General features: G+C 50.2%; 1 protein-coding gene across 2 annotated transcripts in view; it reads right to left on the minus strand.

Annotated features, from left to right (window-relative positions):
• The window catches only part of IL6R (interleukin 6 receptor), a 50643-nt gene that overhangs the window by 17723 nt on the left and 16733 nt on the right, over positions 1-16187 (minus strand). Inside the window, exons 2-7 of one of the 2 annotated variants that reach the window (XM_060137693.1) lie at positions 13816-14064; positions 12555-12678; positions 10522-10578; positions 9784-9956; positions 8975-9141; positions 8291-8432 (exon numbers count right to left, since the gene is read on the minus strand). In XM_060137693.1, the coding sequence (XP_059993676.1) occupies positions 8291-8432; positions 8975-9141; positions 9784-9956; positions 10522-10578; positions 12555-12678; positions 13816-14064 (912 nt within the window). The remainder of the gene's footprint in view (positions 1-8290; positions 8433-8974; positions 9142-9783; positions 9957-10521; positions 10579-12554; positions 12679-13815; positions 14065-16187) is intronic. The other variant, XM_060137686.1, reaches the window with a different exon arrangement.

Consider the following 16187-nt stretch of genomic DNA (forward strand, 5'->3'; position numbering starts at 1 on the left):
AAATAGCTTGCCTGAAGTTTTGTAAGAAACAAGTGTTAAGGCTTTCTGACTCCAAGAATACTCTTTTTTTCCCCTTTGTTAAAAAAAAAAAAATCACCTCTAGATTGAACATGTCTCAAATTCAGGGACTGTATCTTACTCATCTTCGTAAACTCACTTCTTAACACAGGCCTGGCATCTTGCTGAAAAACTTTGTAGTTAGAAAAATATTAATTGTGGAAAAAATCACTTGGAAAAAAAGACTATTTGATACATTAACAGCAACACTGAGTGTGTCCCTTGTATTAATATTTCCAGATTGTAAGGTGTACTTTTATATTCATAACAAAGTGAGTGAATGAATGACCATACTCCAATAAGTGAGACTGATAAAGACCACCTGTGAGTTTCTTCCACACAAGTTTTTAAAACAAGAGACTTATTTCTGTTAACTGAGAACGGATTTGGGTTTGCTTGCTTGGGTCTTGGAATAGATAAATCCAATATAAAAGATGGCAGAGGTCTTCATACAGATGTGTAACCTTGGTCAAGACACTTAACCTCTTTTAGGCCTTGTTTCTTCACTTCTAAGCAAGGGGATAACTTCCTCCTGCACAGATCACCTGGGATCACAGGCTGAAAGGACCTAGCACTCAGGCGGCACAAAATAATATCTGTTTAAAAACTGACCCAACTCTCAAAATTCAGAGCAGAGAATATAAAACATTTCCTAACACAATAATTTTTTTTAAACCTAGATGACCTTGGGTATAGCAATAACATTTTATTTTATTTATTATTTTTTAATAAATTTATTTATTTATTTATATTTCTGGCTGCACTGGGTCTTCGTTGCCGCATGTGGGCTTTCTCTAGTTGCGGAGAGCAGGAGCTGCTTGTCGTTGCGGTGGCTTCTCTTGCTGCAGAGCAAGGGCTCTAGGCACCGGGGGCTTCAGTAGTTGTGGCACGCGGGCTCAGTCGTTGTGGCTCGTGGGCTCTAGAGTGCAGGCTCAGTAGTTGTGGCGCACGGGCTTAGTTGCTCCGCGGCATGTGGGATCTTCCCGGACCAGGGCTCGAACCCGTGTTCCCCTGCATTGACAGGCGGATTCTTAACCACTGCGCCACCAGGGAAGTCCCACTCACACAATCTTTTTAAATTGTATATTATAACCAGTTAAGATATGGGCCACTGGGCTCCAGGGTTGGAGTACATAGAGGGAACATAGGAGTGGGCTGAGAATAAGAAGAGGAAAAGGAAAGTAAAAGGAAGCCAGAGAGGGTCAGAGAGATGAGGACACAAGGGAAGAGGGAGAAACCACAAAGCCAGACATTCCCAGAGAGGGGTTGGGGGCGGGGACACAGGAACCCACAAGCTGAGCAGCACCTTCCACTCTGAGCTTCACACCTTCCCTCACAATGTGTAAACCACCAACTAGCAAGTTAATCACGGCCCCTCCATTCATGAAAAAAACAAAACAAAACAAAAAAACCTCACCAAGGAGCTGACAGTCTCCTGAGGAGAAAGAAGTAACCTCCAGCTGTAACCCCAACACCACCCAGAATGATCTGTGGAGAAGCCTATCGGTCTGGGGCCAAAGGAGAAAAAGACGGACAAGGCAGCATGGATATTTGCACGGTGTATGGTCGCCCAAGTGTCTTCCTTCTGAGCTTAAGCCCTTGTTTCAGCCTCTCCTTTATGAAATAATGGTGATGGTCAATGGCAATAGCAACTTTTTACTTAACCATTTAACTTTATGTCCTTACTTTGCAAAATTAAAAGTTGGTGACCTTATTTGGTCCCCAAAATTCTCTTTGAAATTTTATAGAAATCCCAGGAAGCTCTGAGCTATCAGGGAGGGTGTGGGAGCGATATGCAGGCTTGTGATCTAGAAAGATGCCCGTAGCAGTGGCATGGAGGATGGCCTGCTGCTCACACACCAGAGACAGAGATCAGTTTCGGGGGTCGTTATAAGAATTCTGTCGAGGGCTTCCCTGGTGGCACAGTGGTTAAGAATCCGCCTGCCAATGCAGGGGACACGGGTTCAAGCCCTGGTCCAGGAAGACCCCACATGCCGCGGAGCAACTAAGCCCGTGTGCCACATCTACTGAGCCTGCATGCCACAACTACTGAAGCCCGCGCGCCTAGGGCGTGTGCTCTGCAGCAAGAGAAGCCACTGCAATGAGAAGCCCTCACACCGCAACAAAGAGTAGCTCCCGCTCGCTGCAACTAGAGAAAGCCTGCGCACAGCAACGAAGATCCAATGCAGCCAAAAATAAACTAACTTATTTATTTATTTATTTATTTATTTATTTATTTATTTTTAAAGAATTCTTTTGAGATGGGACAAGAACCTGAGCCAAGGAAGGGGGGTGTCTAGCCTGATGTCCTGGGGATGTCCCGGCTCAGGGAGCAGGCTGGGTGGTGGTGTCCTTCTCTGGACAAGGAATACAGGGAGGTTTGTGAGGGAGGGTGTGGGCCCAGCTCTGGGCAGAGTGGAGACAAGAATCCAGAGCTCCAGGGACAGGTGTGGCCTGAGACACGTGTGAATGGCTGGCATTTGGTATACACTTACCACGTGCAGGGCTGGGTGCAAACGGCTCTCCATCTCGTTTAATCCTCACCACAACCCTGTGAGGCGGGTTTTTTGGTTTTCGGGGTTTTGAGGCAGGCCTGTTATTCCCATTTGACAACTAAGCACACCTGGGCTCCGTCAGGCACTTCCCTAAGGTCGCACTGTGCAGGGGTAGGGCCAGCAACCGGAGCCCAGTCCGCCTGTGCCCAGCGAGGACAATGCACAGAGTGGACGTGGAGAGGCCACCCCGTGGAAGGGGCACATGGAGACGCCGTGGAAAACAGCGCGAGAGCGGAGGCAGGGGATGCACACTGACGGTTGAACGGGGCACAGTCTCTTCAGAAACGTGTCCCCAAGTGCCCTTTAACCTGCACAATTTCCCCCTCGGGGGTGCCAAGGAGAGGAACACAGTGAACGCCCCCAAAATGGGACCGGAGGGTTTGAGGTGACAGTACGTGGCTTCAGGGATCGGGCCAGGGAGACACATCTGCCCGGAGAGTCCACAGCCCTGGCCTCTGGGCACCCCAAAGGCCTTGCGGATGCAAACCTCTGGCACCTCCTCAACAGTGTGATTCCAAAGAATGGGTCCATGTCACTCGCTACCTGTCACAAGTGGTTCTAATTATTTTCCAGGTGTCAGTGAGCAGGGTGTGAGAGGGAGTTAAAGGGAGCAGGAAATAACCCTCTTATGCCTAATGGGCTTTTCCCTAGCACTTTGCCCCAAGCTCGCTGTGCAAAGGGTCCACAGACTTGCCAGATGCCAGTCCTGCCCGTGCTACCGGAAAGGACAAATCTGGAAGAACTCCCACTCTGGGAAGAGCGGCTGACCAGCCGCCTGTCAATGTATAAGCTCTTCTTCCTGCCCTGACATCAGGGTGACATCAGCCCTGACATGCAGGGACTCGATGAGTGCCGGCAGCAGGTGCTGTCAGCAGTCACCTGGCCTTGCTGGCCGGAACAGGGGCCCCAGACTGGGTGACTGTGCGCCCGGCGTTCACCCAGGGAACCTTGCTGTGGCCACAGACTGTGTGCGGCCAGGCCTTGGCCTCAAGGGGGCAGCACTCACTGAAGTCCAGACTCCTCAATCCCCTCCCCCAGGCCTCTACCAGCCCCCCCTCCACCCCCACTCTCTGCAGGCCTTCCTGCAGGAGTAGCCTGCCTCCACCTGCCCCACTGGGACCTCCCACCCACACATCTGTGCTCCAGCCCCACCAAAAGGCCCTGCCCTTGTTCACAGTCCGTGCCTTTGCACCTGCTGTTCCCGCTGCCTATAAGCCCCATTCTCTACCTGGGAAACTCTTATACATCCTCCAGGACATAACTCAAATGTCACCTCCTCCATGAAGCTTTTCCTGCTCTTTCTAAACTGCCCCAAGTATTGTCAGCTCCACAGCCTTATCAAGTACAATGGGATGCTCCCCCAGCCCCACAGCACATTCTATAATCACTGGGAAAGCTTTCGAAAATACCATTCCACATTCTAATTCAGTGGGTCCAGGATTGTATCCAGGGCAATTCTAGGATGCCCATAGCCCCACTCTCTTTATCCCAAGAACCAATCAACATGGCACTGCAAATTGCTAATCCTTCTACATTTGCAGTACGGGTTATTATTTCTAAAGAATGTTTTCTCACTAAATTCATAAAAATTCCCAGAGGGGACAAGACAGGTCATGTCATCTCCATTTTACAGATGACAAGACTGAGGCTTTGAGAGGTAAACTAACTTTACTAAGGTCATACAACATGATTCCCAGGTGCAATGTAGTTCCCTTGACCTCTGTGTCATATCCCCCACACCTAGGCAGGGGCATCCTATCTGCGTGAGCTTTGAGGGCTAGAGGCAGGTCCTTGGGGTTGGAAAGCCCATCGATGCAGTATCTAGTGCACTGACATGTCCCAAACAGTCAAATAACTCTACCGTCAGTAAAACACACCTAACCTCCCTCTCATTTTCCAGAAGTGCTCCCCAATTTCCAGCCTAAGTTCTTCTTGCACCAGAATCATCCAAGTTCCTCTTGCTCTGCCCTCAGTGGAGAGGGGAGAAGCTGGTATCTCTCTTGGACATTCACCACTGGGGTTTTGAAGAACCCCCCCCCGAAAAAAAAACCCCACACATGTAGAGAATGGAGAGCTCAAACTCTTCAACTGCTTATGTGAACAGAGGCCAAGAGTTCTGTCTGAGCTTACACAGTCACTGTAGCAAGTCACAGAAGCACAGGACCTGAGGCTGAAAAGTCAGAGACATGTCTCTGCTACACCATCTTCCGCTGTCAGGAGAACGTCAACAATTTAAAGAGGAACATCCACAAATGAGACCAGCTTTAAGGGAAGGTGACCAGACAGGTAAGGAATCCACAAGCCATCCCATACAACAGCCTGGGAACAGAAGCCCAAACAGATATGAGTCCCCTGGGAATTCCAGAAGAATTCAGAGAGCGCAGACTAGCAGACTTATCAGAGGTTACCCTGGAGACCAAGGCCCACTGAGGCCAGATTTGGATTCACATGAGAAAGAACTTTCTTCTTGAATAGACAGTTCTCATAAAAAGATATACAAAGAGCCAGTAAGCACATGAAAAGATGGTCAACATCACTATTTATTGTGGAAATGCAAATCAAAACCACAATACCACACCCATAAGGATGGCTATTTGAAAGAAAGAAAGAGAGGAAGGGAGGGAGGGAGGGAGAGAAAGAAAAAGAAAGAGAGAAAGGAAGGAAGGAAGGAAGAAAGAGAGAGAGAAAGAAAGAGAGAGGGAGGGAGGAAGGAAGGAAAGAAGGAAGAAAGTGCTAAGTGTTGGCTAGGCTATGAAGAAATTGGAACCCTGCACATTGCTGACAGGAATGTAGGAATGTAAGGTGCAGCCACTGTGGAAACCAGTATAGTGGTTCTTCAAAAAATTAAAAATAGTATTACCATACGATGTAGCAACTACACTTCTGGGTATATACTCAAAAGAATTGAAAGCAGAGACCCAAACAGATATTTATACACCCATGTTCATAGCAGCATTATTCACAATAGTCAAAAAAAGTGGAAGCAACCCAAGTGTCCAACTACGGATGAACAGATAAAATATGGTATATATCTACAATGGAACATTATTCAGCTTTAAAAGGGGAGGAAATTCTGGCACAGGTTATAACATGGATGAATCCTGAGGATGTTATCCTAAGTAAAATAAATCGCTCACAAAAAGACAAATACGGAATGATTCCACTTATATGAGGTACTTAGAGTACTTAGAGTAGTCAAACTCATAGAGACAGAGAGTAAAGTGGTGGTCACAGGGGCTGGAGGTAGGGGTGAATGGGAAGTTACTATTTAATGGGTATAGAGTTTCCGTTTTGCAAGATGGAAAGCGTTCTGGAGATGGATGGTGGCGATGATTGCACAACAATGTGAATGAATTTAACGCCACCGAACCATAAGCTTTAAAATGGTTAAAGTGGTAAATTATAGGTTATGTATAATTTACCACAATTTAAAATTTTAAAAAAACAAGAAAGAACTTTCTAACAAAACAGGATTTCCTAAAGCTGTTTGTAACCATCTAAATTAAGTGGTTGGGATAAAAAGTAAACAGGTGTCGGCCTGTATCCAGAACATTTCCTCTGCACAATGTGATAAATGATTTGCTCCCCTTGCAAAGGCTCCTAAGGCCATGTTAATGTTTGGCCTTCAGATAATGAGCAGCTCAAAGTGTATACAAACCAAAGACAATCATGGACCGGGCAACACAATCTAGACTGAAGGATGTTCTGATTTATTTAAATGGTCTTTCTAAGTAAGATATAGTAGTTAGGCCTCCCTTCTTGTCCAGGCCTTAGCAGGAAATGAACTTTTGAGGAGAGGATTCAATAGAAAGTCGCCTCCTGCTCTTGATGGACAGGAGCGGGGGACAGCACAAGAAAAGATCTGAGCCTGCGCTTGACACTGCCTACATCCAATTAACAAGACACCCTAAAGCCCTAAGCCCACTCCTCTGGCTCTCCCAGGACAGGAAAGACAAGGATCACACACTGCAAAGCCAGGGTAGGGAAAAGGCCATCACATTACAGCATCCATTCTGGGGGAAGAATGCCAGCCTACATATAAAAGTCTCCCTGAAGGGACTTCCCTGGTGGCACAGCGGTAAAGAATCCGCCTGCCAATGCAGGGGACACAGGTTGGAGCCCTGGTCCGGGAAGATCCCACATGCCACAGAGCAACTAAGTCCGTGCGCCACAACTACTGAGCCTGCGCTCTAGAGCCCGCGAGCCACAACTACTGAGCCCACGCTCTGCAACTATTGAAGCCCACTTGCCTGGAGCCCGTGCTCCACAACAAGAGAAGCCACCACAATGAGAAGCCCGCTCACCACAACGAAGGGTAGCCCCCGCTCACCGCAACTAGAGAAAGCCTGCACGCAGCAATGAAGACCCAACGCTGCCAAAAAAAAAAAATTCTCCCTGAAGCCAGGGGTAGAAGAAAATGGCAGGGGTAGGGATGGGCCTGGACAATTTATATCATTCTATCCTTTGCTTTTTTTCCATACACACTCAATAAATGGGTATTTTATTATTTTTTAATTGTCTGGTATTTAAGAACAACTAATTTGGTCCAATTATGCTGCTGGACTAAAAAGATCTGACCCTGAAGCAAGCCTGGAAGCTATTCTAAAATAAGAACACTGGGAACAATGGGATGGGCTGCTACAAGGGATAGTAAGCTCTCCATCTCTGGAAGCATTCAAGCAGAGGCTGGGTAACCACTCTCTGGGAGATTCCTGCACTGGGTATAGGTCTATTACATCCTAATTTTTCATAGGAAGGAGTCAAAAGATAATGTCTCAAATTATTTTCTCAGAAAAAAAAGAAAAAAAAAAGCCATAAGTTTGTTATTCAGAGTGAAGGAGGCCACCAGCAGAAGAACTAGAAACAGAAACTGAGCAGCTTCCTCTAGAAAGCAGGGCTGGAAATGGGAAGGGGTGGGGCAAGGGACACATTATTATAAGCCCTTCTTTGCTTCTTTGCCATGAGAATGTATTAATTTGATAAAAATTAAGTTAAAAATAAATTCCCATGGGTTAAAAAAAAAACATTAGTCACACAGTTGCTAAACAATACATTTCTCAAAAATATTGAATTACATGGGAATGCTCACAAAATTTTATATATAAATACACACACACATAAATATACTTAGAATAGGAAAGACGTATAATAAAATGTTCTCACTGGTTTTCTCTAGGTGGTACGAATACTGGTGATAATTATTCTTTATATTTTTTGTTTAGAATTTTTCACTAATCGCATTATTACAGATGATTATTACTACCTTTAACATCTTTTTTTTTCAAGTAAAAAGCATTAGTTTACTGTGGTAGGTTAAATATAGCTACAAATTCTTTGCGGCTCCTCCCATCAGGCTGTGGAGGAACTTTCCCCCCTTGAGTCTGGGCTGGCCTGCTGGCAGATGACAGACCTCAAGAAGAACCGAGAGCTCCAGCCACCAGCCAGAGTCAACCGTCAGATGTGGCAGTGAGGCCATCTTGGACAGTGCAGACCTGATGCAGCTGCCTTCATGATTCAGGCAAAACCTGCACAAGAGCTGCCCAGCTGACTGATTTTCAACGAATTGAGCAGATGAATGGTTGCTTTTTTACCATGAGTTTGGGGGTGACTTGTTACATAGCAACAGATAATTGATACAGTAACAAAGCTGAAACATCCCTTCCGCATTTCTCACATACCTGTCCAAGGGACGCCCGTGACCTCCTGGCTCCACTCACTCCATAAGCCATGCCCAAACTCCTCCTGGGCCCGAAGCTGCACCACATGCTTCATGCCACTCCAGGCGTCGTGGATGATGCAGTGATACTGGAGCTCCTTGACCTGAGGGCGAGAGGCGCAGGTGACTCTGGGGTGGGGCCTGGGTGGCACCAGGTTAAGCGGCTCCACAGGGACACGGGAGTCCTGGGACAACCCCAGCCCTTCAGCTGCTCCCTCTTGGGTCCGGTGGATGACTCAGCTGGGCAGAGATGCTCCAAAGGCTCACACCACCCTGGAGGCTCAGAGCCAGGTGGGGTTGCCGTCTGGGCCAACTGGTGCAGAAGCTGTAAGTCACAGCCCCTGCCCCCATGTAACACAGAATCTTGCAAGCCACACCCTTGACTTGCAGGCAGCCCATCTCTCTTCCCAGCTCACACTCGATCTCACAAACTGGCCTGCAAAGAGGAGACTGGCCTGGCATTATTATTCCCATTTTATAAATGAGGCAGCCAAGGCTCAGAAGGGTTCAGAGACTTACTCAAGGCCATGCAGGTAGTGAGTGGCTGACCAGGACCCAGAACTCATTTTTTTCTTTCTAGTACCCTTTCTACTACTCCTGAGTATCTAGGGGCTCTTTTCTGTCCAGAAGTAAAAGAAAAATTTACCATCCACATTGTGAATGTCTTTGATCGTTCAGCCCGGTATCGGAGCTCAAACTGTAACCTGTAGAAATATGAGTTCCAGGAAGGGGGGTCTTGCCAGGTGACGCTGAGCCAGCGGGGGTTTCTGTCCACGGCGGTGACCGTGACATTGACGGGTGGGTCAGGCTGCACTGTGGGAAAAGGGAGCACAGCTCCTATGCGGCAGCAAGTTTGGTGCCAAGGAGAGACCCATGAAGACTGCAAGTCCCCAGCAGGCAGGACCCCACCTCCAGCCCCAGACCACTTCCCCAGGCACACCCTGACAGGGTGCTCGCCTGCCACAATCAGACCTCTGGCAAGTATCCCAAGGGCTTCCCCGGTGGCGCAGAGGTTAAGAATCTGCCTGCCAATGCAGGGGATACGGGTTCGAGCCCTGGTCCGGGAAGATCCCACATGCCACAGAGTGCCACAACTACTGAGCCTGTGTGCCACAACTACTGAGCCCACGTGCCACAACTACTGAAGCCCGCGCACCTAGAGCCCGTGCTCCGCAACTAGAGAAGCCACCGCAATGAGAAGCCCACCCACCGCAACGAAGAGTACCCGTTGCTCACCCCACAACTAGAGAAAGCCCATGTACAGCAACAAAGACCCAACACAGCCAAAAATAAATAAATGAATAAATAAATTTATTAAAAAAAAAAAAACTAAAGCCCAAAAGGCACCAGCTCACCAAACCCCTCACCGTCCCCTCCAAGAAGTCCATGAGGAACATTAAATCAAAAAAAAGGAAACAGTTGGAGGGGAGATGGAGGCCTGAAGAGCTTACTTACGGATTCCATAACCCTCAAATGTTTGGGGTCTGCTGGACTGGCTCCCAGCACTGTTGGAGACACACAGGGACACGACGTACAAAGAGTTGTCTCCCTCTGGGACTGCCAACTGGCAGGAGAACTGCTGCGACTCCTGGGAGTACTGGCACGGCTCCTGGAAGTCTTTCACCGGACTGCAGACACAAAACAAGGGCGGGGCTCGCTATCAGTTGCTGCACTTACTCAGGACAGGAGAGAAGAAAGGGCAGGGGTTAGGAGCTCAGGCTCTGCTGTCTGACCCCGGTTTTTTTTTGTTGTTGTTGTTTATTTTTATTTATTTATCTTTGGCTGCATTGGGTCCTCGTTGCTGTGTGCGGGCTTCCCCTAGTTATGGGGAGCGGGGGTTGCTCAATAGTTGTGGCACAGGGGCTTAGCCGCTCCGCGGCATGTGGGATCTTCCCGGGCCAGGGCTCGAACCCGTGTCCCCCGCATTGGCAGGCAGATTCTTAACCACTGCGCCACCAGGGAAGTCCCGTCCCTGGGGGTTTTAATCTCCACTTCACACTGAGTAGCACTGGGGATTTTGAGTAAATTATCCAACCTCTCCAAGCCTCTGTTTTCTCATTCGAAAATGGGAATATTAACAGTACCCACCTCACAGGGGTTTCTTAGGATTAATTCATAAATGATTGTAAAACATCTAGCTTAGCATCTGGCATGGCAGTCTAAGGGGCTGAACTAGAGGGCGCGCTCAATTACCGTGGCATCAGAGAGGTAGTGCGTTCGGGCTCCCTGACAGGTCCTGGGCTCTTGGCACTGCAGGGGATGCAGAAAGGAATCAAGAGGCCCCACCCTGGTCTCAAGACACTAACAGAAAAGACCTGCCCTCAGAGGACTAGGACAGCCAGTAGAATGCCATCCCAGAACCTCGAAGTGCTGGAAGGGTTTGCAAAGAGGTGGCAGCGTTTCCGGCAGTGAGCCCAGAAAGGAATCCTGGGTGATGAAGATATTAGAGGTGAGTCAGACACTGTCCCACCTGGCCTGGAAGCCTGAGACTTCACCAACTTGTGACATGTGTGGGCATGTGAGTCCAGGGCAGCCACTCACCCTGCCGCCTCAGTGACAAATCACCCATCAACCCCTGATTTGAGTTTTAACCCCAGGCCCAGCACAGACTTTCCTTCTGGGAAGCCTGCCCCCACCTTCCCAGTCTGAGTTAGGGCCTCCCTCCCTCCCTCCACCGTCACTCAGGCATCCATCCCACCTAACACTGAGAAGGTGGGGCCGTCTGCTTACAGGTGGGTACCCCCGTGGGGCTTGAGGACAGGGGCCCAGTCCTGTTTGCCTTGTGCCTCTCCCTCAGCCTAGTACAGCACCCAGCCCACGGCAGACGCCGAACTCGCCAAACACTTAGGGAGAGAACAAGCGAGCAAGCGCAGTGGGGCGAGGGTATGACTGCGGGCACACACACGAGCAAAAGAGCAGAACATACAAAACCTCTTTCCAGGGGCCGGTTTCACCCCCGCAGTCCCAGGATGGGCCTGAGTGGGTTCTGGAGGCCCCAAGGCTCTCACAGTGGCTCCCCATTCCCCCTTCCTCAGTTCAGGGTAGACAGCCCAGGAGGAGGATGGACACGCCCAAGCTGCTGGCAGGAGGAGGCTGTGAGCTTAAATGCCCTGCCCTCTCTCATTCTTACTGTCAACACACAAATTACTCTAGTCCAAGTGTCAACTGAATAAAGCCTTCCCGGGGGCGGGCTGGGCAGCTGCCGGCCACTGTACAGAACATCCCATTTACGGAGGAATGCCTTCCTGGTGCCACAGAATTATATCCCAACTCAGCTTCGGGCTGTGGAGATTTCTGACCTTCCTCTACTTGGAGTGTGAACCATCAGTCCTAATGGCATCTGCATCATGTGCAGATGGGCAACCTATACATGTCCCTGTGCAGAGACCAAAGCATAAATATCACCACCAGGTGACTCTCTGGAGACAGACGCAAGTGGAAACCAAAACACCCAGATGACGTCCGTCCCTGCTCGGATTTTTTGATACTCTAATGATTGCCAGCTCAAACTCAGTGGTAAACAAACATCTGGACTACGGAGACCTTGGCTCTGGGATGGAGACAGAAAACTGCAGAGATGTAACCTTCCCCCTTCCATCTGTGCCTGAACTCATCCCAGGTCCCCTCACTTTGTGCCACAGGGACCCCCAGGCAGGTGTGACTTCCTGCCCCACTGCCCCCAGCTCCCTCTCCCCACTCTATCACCACTTCCTCTCAGCTGCCATTAAAATGGGAAAAGCCTGATAAGCTCACAATCAGGACACTGATCACAGCTGCCCTTCCCCTCCCAGGACATCTGCATCTTCTTTAAGAGCAACGCCCAAAACCTTTGTATTTTGAATGAAATCAGGCTGGGGTTTGATTCCGGGCAGAGCTACTTACTAGCTAGATGACCTTAAACAAGTTAACCAATCTCTGTGATGCAGTTTCTCCATCTGTTAACGAGAAAAACAACACCCACCCCCCCACCCCACCCTCGCTATTGTGTGGGTTAATAGGACAAATATTGTAGCACAGTGACCAGCACTGAGCACTGGTGGCGAAGTCTCAGCTCCCTCCTTCATTCCCTTCTCCTCGGTCCAAAGTACTTACTTACTTTCCAATAACATTTTGGAATCACTGGCCAGCCAGTCCCATTGGGCTCCTCTGAGAGCCGCCACCACTCCCAGGGCCTCAGTCAGGAAGGATGGAGAAGGCAGACACACAGCCCAGCCCAAGATACTTACAACTTCCTCACCAATAACACGGCCTTTGTGGTCGGGGACGGGGGACTCCGAGGACTCCACTCACAACCCACGTTGCTGAGGGGGCTCCTCCGGAAGCAGGAAAGCTGGGGCTCCTCGGGGGGAACTGGAAGGAGAGCACAGAGGCTGAGGAGGCAGCACACCTCACCACCCGTCTGGGGGAGCCCTTGACTCAGCGCCCTCCCCCGACCCTGGCACCAGCCCGTACCACAGCCAAACAGCCACGCACAGATCTAACTGTGCTCGGGAAATCAAAGGATGCCAAAGTCCTCATGTCAGGCTAGGAGGTGGGGCAAGTGAGGGGAGGTGCCTGGGGGCCAACTTGCCTAAAGGGGAGCAAGACTGGCACCAAAAGTTGGGGCTATGGGGCTTCCCTGGTGGCGCAGTGGTTGAGAGTCCGCCTGCCGATGCAGGGGACACGGGTTCGTGCCCCGGTCCGGGAGGATCCCACATGCCGCGGAGCGGCTGGGCCCGTGAGCCATGGCCACTGAGCCTGCACGCCCGGAGCCTGTGCTCCGCAACGGGAGAGGCCACAGCAGTGAGAGGCCCGTGTACCGGAAAAAAAAAAATGTTGGGGCTATGGGGTCCCACAGGTCTGGTGGTGTGGCCTTGGGCAAGTCCCAACCTCTCTTCAGTTTTCTACGATAAAGTTAAATGATGATAAAATAGTCACCGTAATACTGCTGCCTCTCACTGGGACATTGGGAAGATGGTATGAGACACCAAGGAAGAACGTCCCTCAGCACAGGGCCTGGCACACAGGGCATCTGACTATAGGATGTCTTATGAGATGCAAAGGAGTTAGGAACCTACTAACTCTAACAATAAGAATAGTTCATTTGAGAGCTTACTATGTGCTATGCAGAGCTTTTAACACCATATTTAATCTTTACAACAACCCTGAAGTAAGTTAATAACATCAACCTTATTTTACTAACAAGGGAACTGAAGGGCAGAGAAGTTAAGCCGTGAAGGAGGAGGATTCGAACCCAGGCCCCTTGCCCTCGACCCCCCAAGCCCTAACCACACAGCAAGGCCAGCTGGACGGCATCTCCATCAGCCAGATGCCCCCACCCAGCTGGAAGCTCTACCAATCTCGCTGGCAAATGTCACTGGGCCTTTCCCCGAAATGCTTGGGCCAGGGAAATAACAGGAATTTAAAGGGTCAAGCAGGGAATCTCTCTCTGGAATGCGCAGAGCAGTGCTGGGAGCCGTCTCTGGGAGCTCTGAGGACACAACTCACCATCCACCAGCAAACGCACACTTCCAGCTGGGCGGCCGTCCTCGTAGCACGAATAGTTTCCAGAGTCGCTGAGCAGCACAGACCTCAGAAGCAGCCTCCTTCCCACGCCAGCCCATCTGCCTTGGCGTGAACCTGTGACCTGATTCCTGAGCACCCAGTGAACGGTGGCATTGTCCCCCGCTTCCCCACCTGGGCAGGTCAGGGTAACGCTGGCCCCTGGCAGGCTGGTCAGCACATCGGTTGCCACCTCTGCAGGGGGAGAAGACACTGGGTAAGCCCACAGCAACCTGACAAAGGGACTTCATCCGATTCGGGAAGCCACAAAAGGCTCTAGTGCTAAACATCTCTCAAGTCCATCCATTGGCCCGGGCCACCATCACATCACCTCTTCCTGGGTTACGGCAATGGCCTCCCTGTGGCCTCCCAGCCCCAGTCTTGGCCCTCTCCACCCAGCTGCCCCCGGGAGCCTTCCAAAGCGGCTCTCTGGCCACCCCACTCCTTTGAATAGAAACCCCTTCAAGGGCCTACCGCTGTCCACAGCACAAAGTCCAAGTTCAGAGGCCTGGCCCACAGGGCTTTCCACCACTTGCCCCCTGCTGACCTCTGAGGCCTCTTCTCTCCCCGATCAGCCTTAGAGGAAGCACAGTCCCCCCACCCCATCCCCACACAACTTCCTCCTGTTGCAGGTCTCAGCCTAAATGTCCCTTCCCCAGAGGCCTTCCCTATCTCCTCAGCTGCATTAGGCCCCCATTCTACCTTCCCCACCATGTCACCCGTCACACACTGCCGTATAATTACCAATTCCATATCCATCTTCACTTCAGGACCCCAAGTGCCACAAGAGTAGGCACCCTGTTTTGTTCTCTGTCATATTTCAGTGCCTAGATCATTGCCTGGCACACGGCGGTGGCCCACTGAGCACTTGATGAATGTATAAATGAACGTATACACACAGGAATGAATGCCAGGTACCCAGTGGGACTCACAAGATGCATGAGTACACAGGAAGTCTCAGAATCCCGGGGTCTCCATTTCACAGGTAATAACTGAGGCACAGAGGAATCAGGAGACTTGCCCAAGATCACCAATAACTTAGCTACACAGCTGAGAGGCGAACCAGGTCTTCCAACTCTGTTCGGTGCTCCCTCCAGAACCCTACACCTATCTATTAAACCACTTAGGGTAATGCTATGTTTATTCTAGGGACCAAATTGGAAAGTAAAAGAGAACAAATGCAGTCCCCATCCCTGAAAAATATTATGCTACTCAAGGAAAGGATATTAAAGATACAAGTAAACTTTCTTTTAGTATAGGTTAAATAGATTCATAGAATCTAAGATTTTGGTTTTTTAATAAATTTATTTATTTATTTATTTTTGGCTGCGTTGGGTCTTCGTTGCTGCACCCGGGCTTTCTCTAGTTGTGGCGATCGGGAGCTAACTCTTCATTGCGTTGCGCGGGTTCCTCATTGCGATGGCTTCTCTTGTTGCAGGGCACGAGCTCTAGGCGCGCGGGCTTCAGTAGTTGTGGCTCGCGGGCTCTAGAGCGCAGGCTCAATAGTTGTGGCGCACGGGCTTAGTTGCTCCGCAGCATGTGGGATCTTCCCGGGCCAGGGCTTGAACCCATGCCGCCTGCATTGGCAGACGGATTCTTTTTTTTTTTTTTTTTTTTTTTTTTGCGGTACGCGGGCCTCTCACTGTTGTGGCCCCTCCCTTTGCAGAGCACAGGCTCCAGACGTGCAGGCTCAGCGGCCATGGCTCACGGGCCTAGCCGCTCCGCGGCATGTGGGATCTTCCCGGACCGGGGCACGAACCCATGTCCCCTGCATCGGCAGATGGATTCTTAACCACTGGGCCACCAGGGAAGCCCAGAATCTAAGATTTAAATCAGTCTAGCCAGCTGAGGAAACTGAAGCCAGGGAAAACAGCAAGTTTTCATGTTAAGCACACTTGGTCCTTCTAACCAAATGTGTAGCCATTTATTAGCAAACAGCAGCAATAAGTCTGGTCAAAGATTTCCGAAAGGCCCAGCAACAGCCTGGGCACCTGACCTCACCTCCCACCTGTGCTCCTGGGCTGGGAGGACCAGCACTAGTGTCCTCCCGACCTGCAAAGCCTTCTTGCTTGGGAGGAGTTTTTAATCTCACGCTTAACCGACTGTCCCTCCTCCCGCCAAGGTAGCTGTTGGAGAGGAGAGAATAAGGCTCAGTGACTCCCAGGAGGATAACACTCACAGCCAGCGGGGCTGGTTGTCCAGATCAACCGCCGGCCACAGTCCAGAGATCAGGGACATGAGCATCAGAGGGACAGCGGCAGCTTCTGTCTGGCTACACAGACTCCCTTCAATCTTCCTTCTCACCTTATCACTTGGAG

Source organism: Lagenorhynchus albirostris, chromosome 2 (genome assembly GCF_949774975.1).
Source record: "Lagenorhynchus albirostris chromosome 2, mLagAlb1.1, whole genome shotgun sequence".
Lineage (NCBI taxonomy): Eukaryota > Metazoa > Chordata > Mammalia > Artiodactyla > Delphinidae > Lagenorhynchus > Lagenorhynchus albirostris.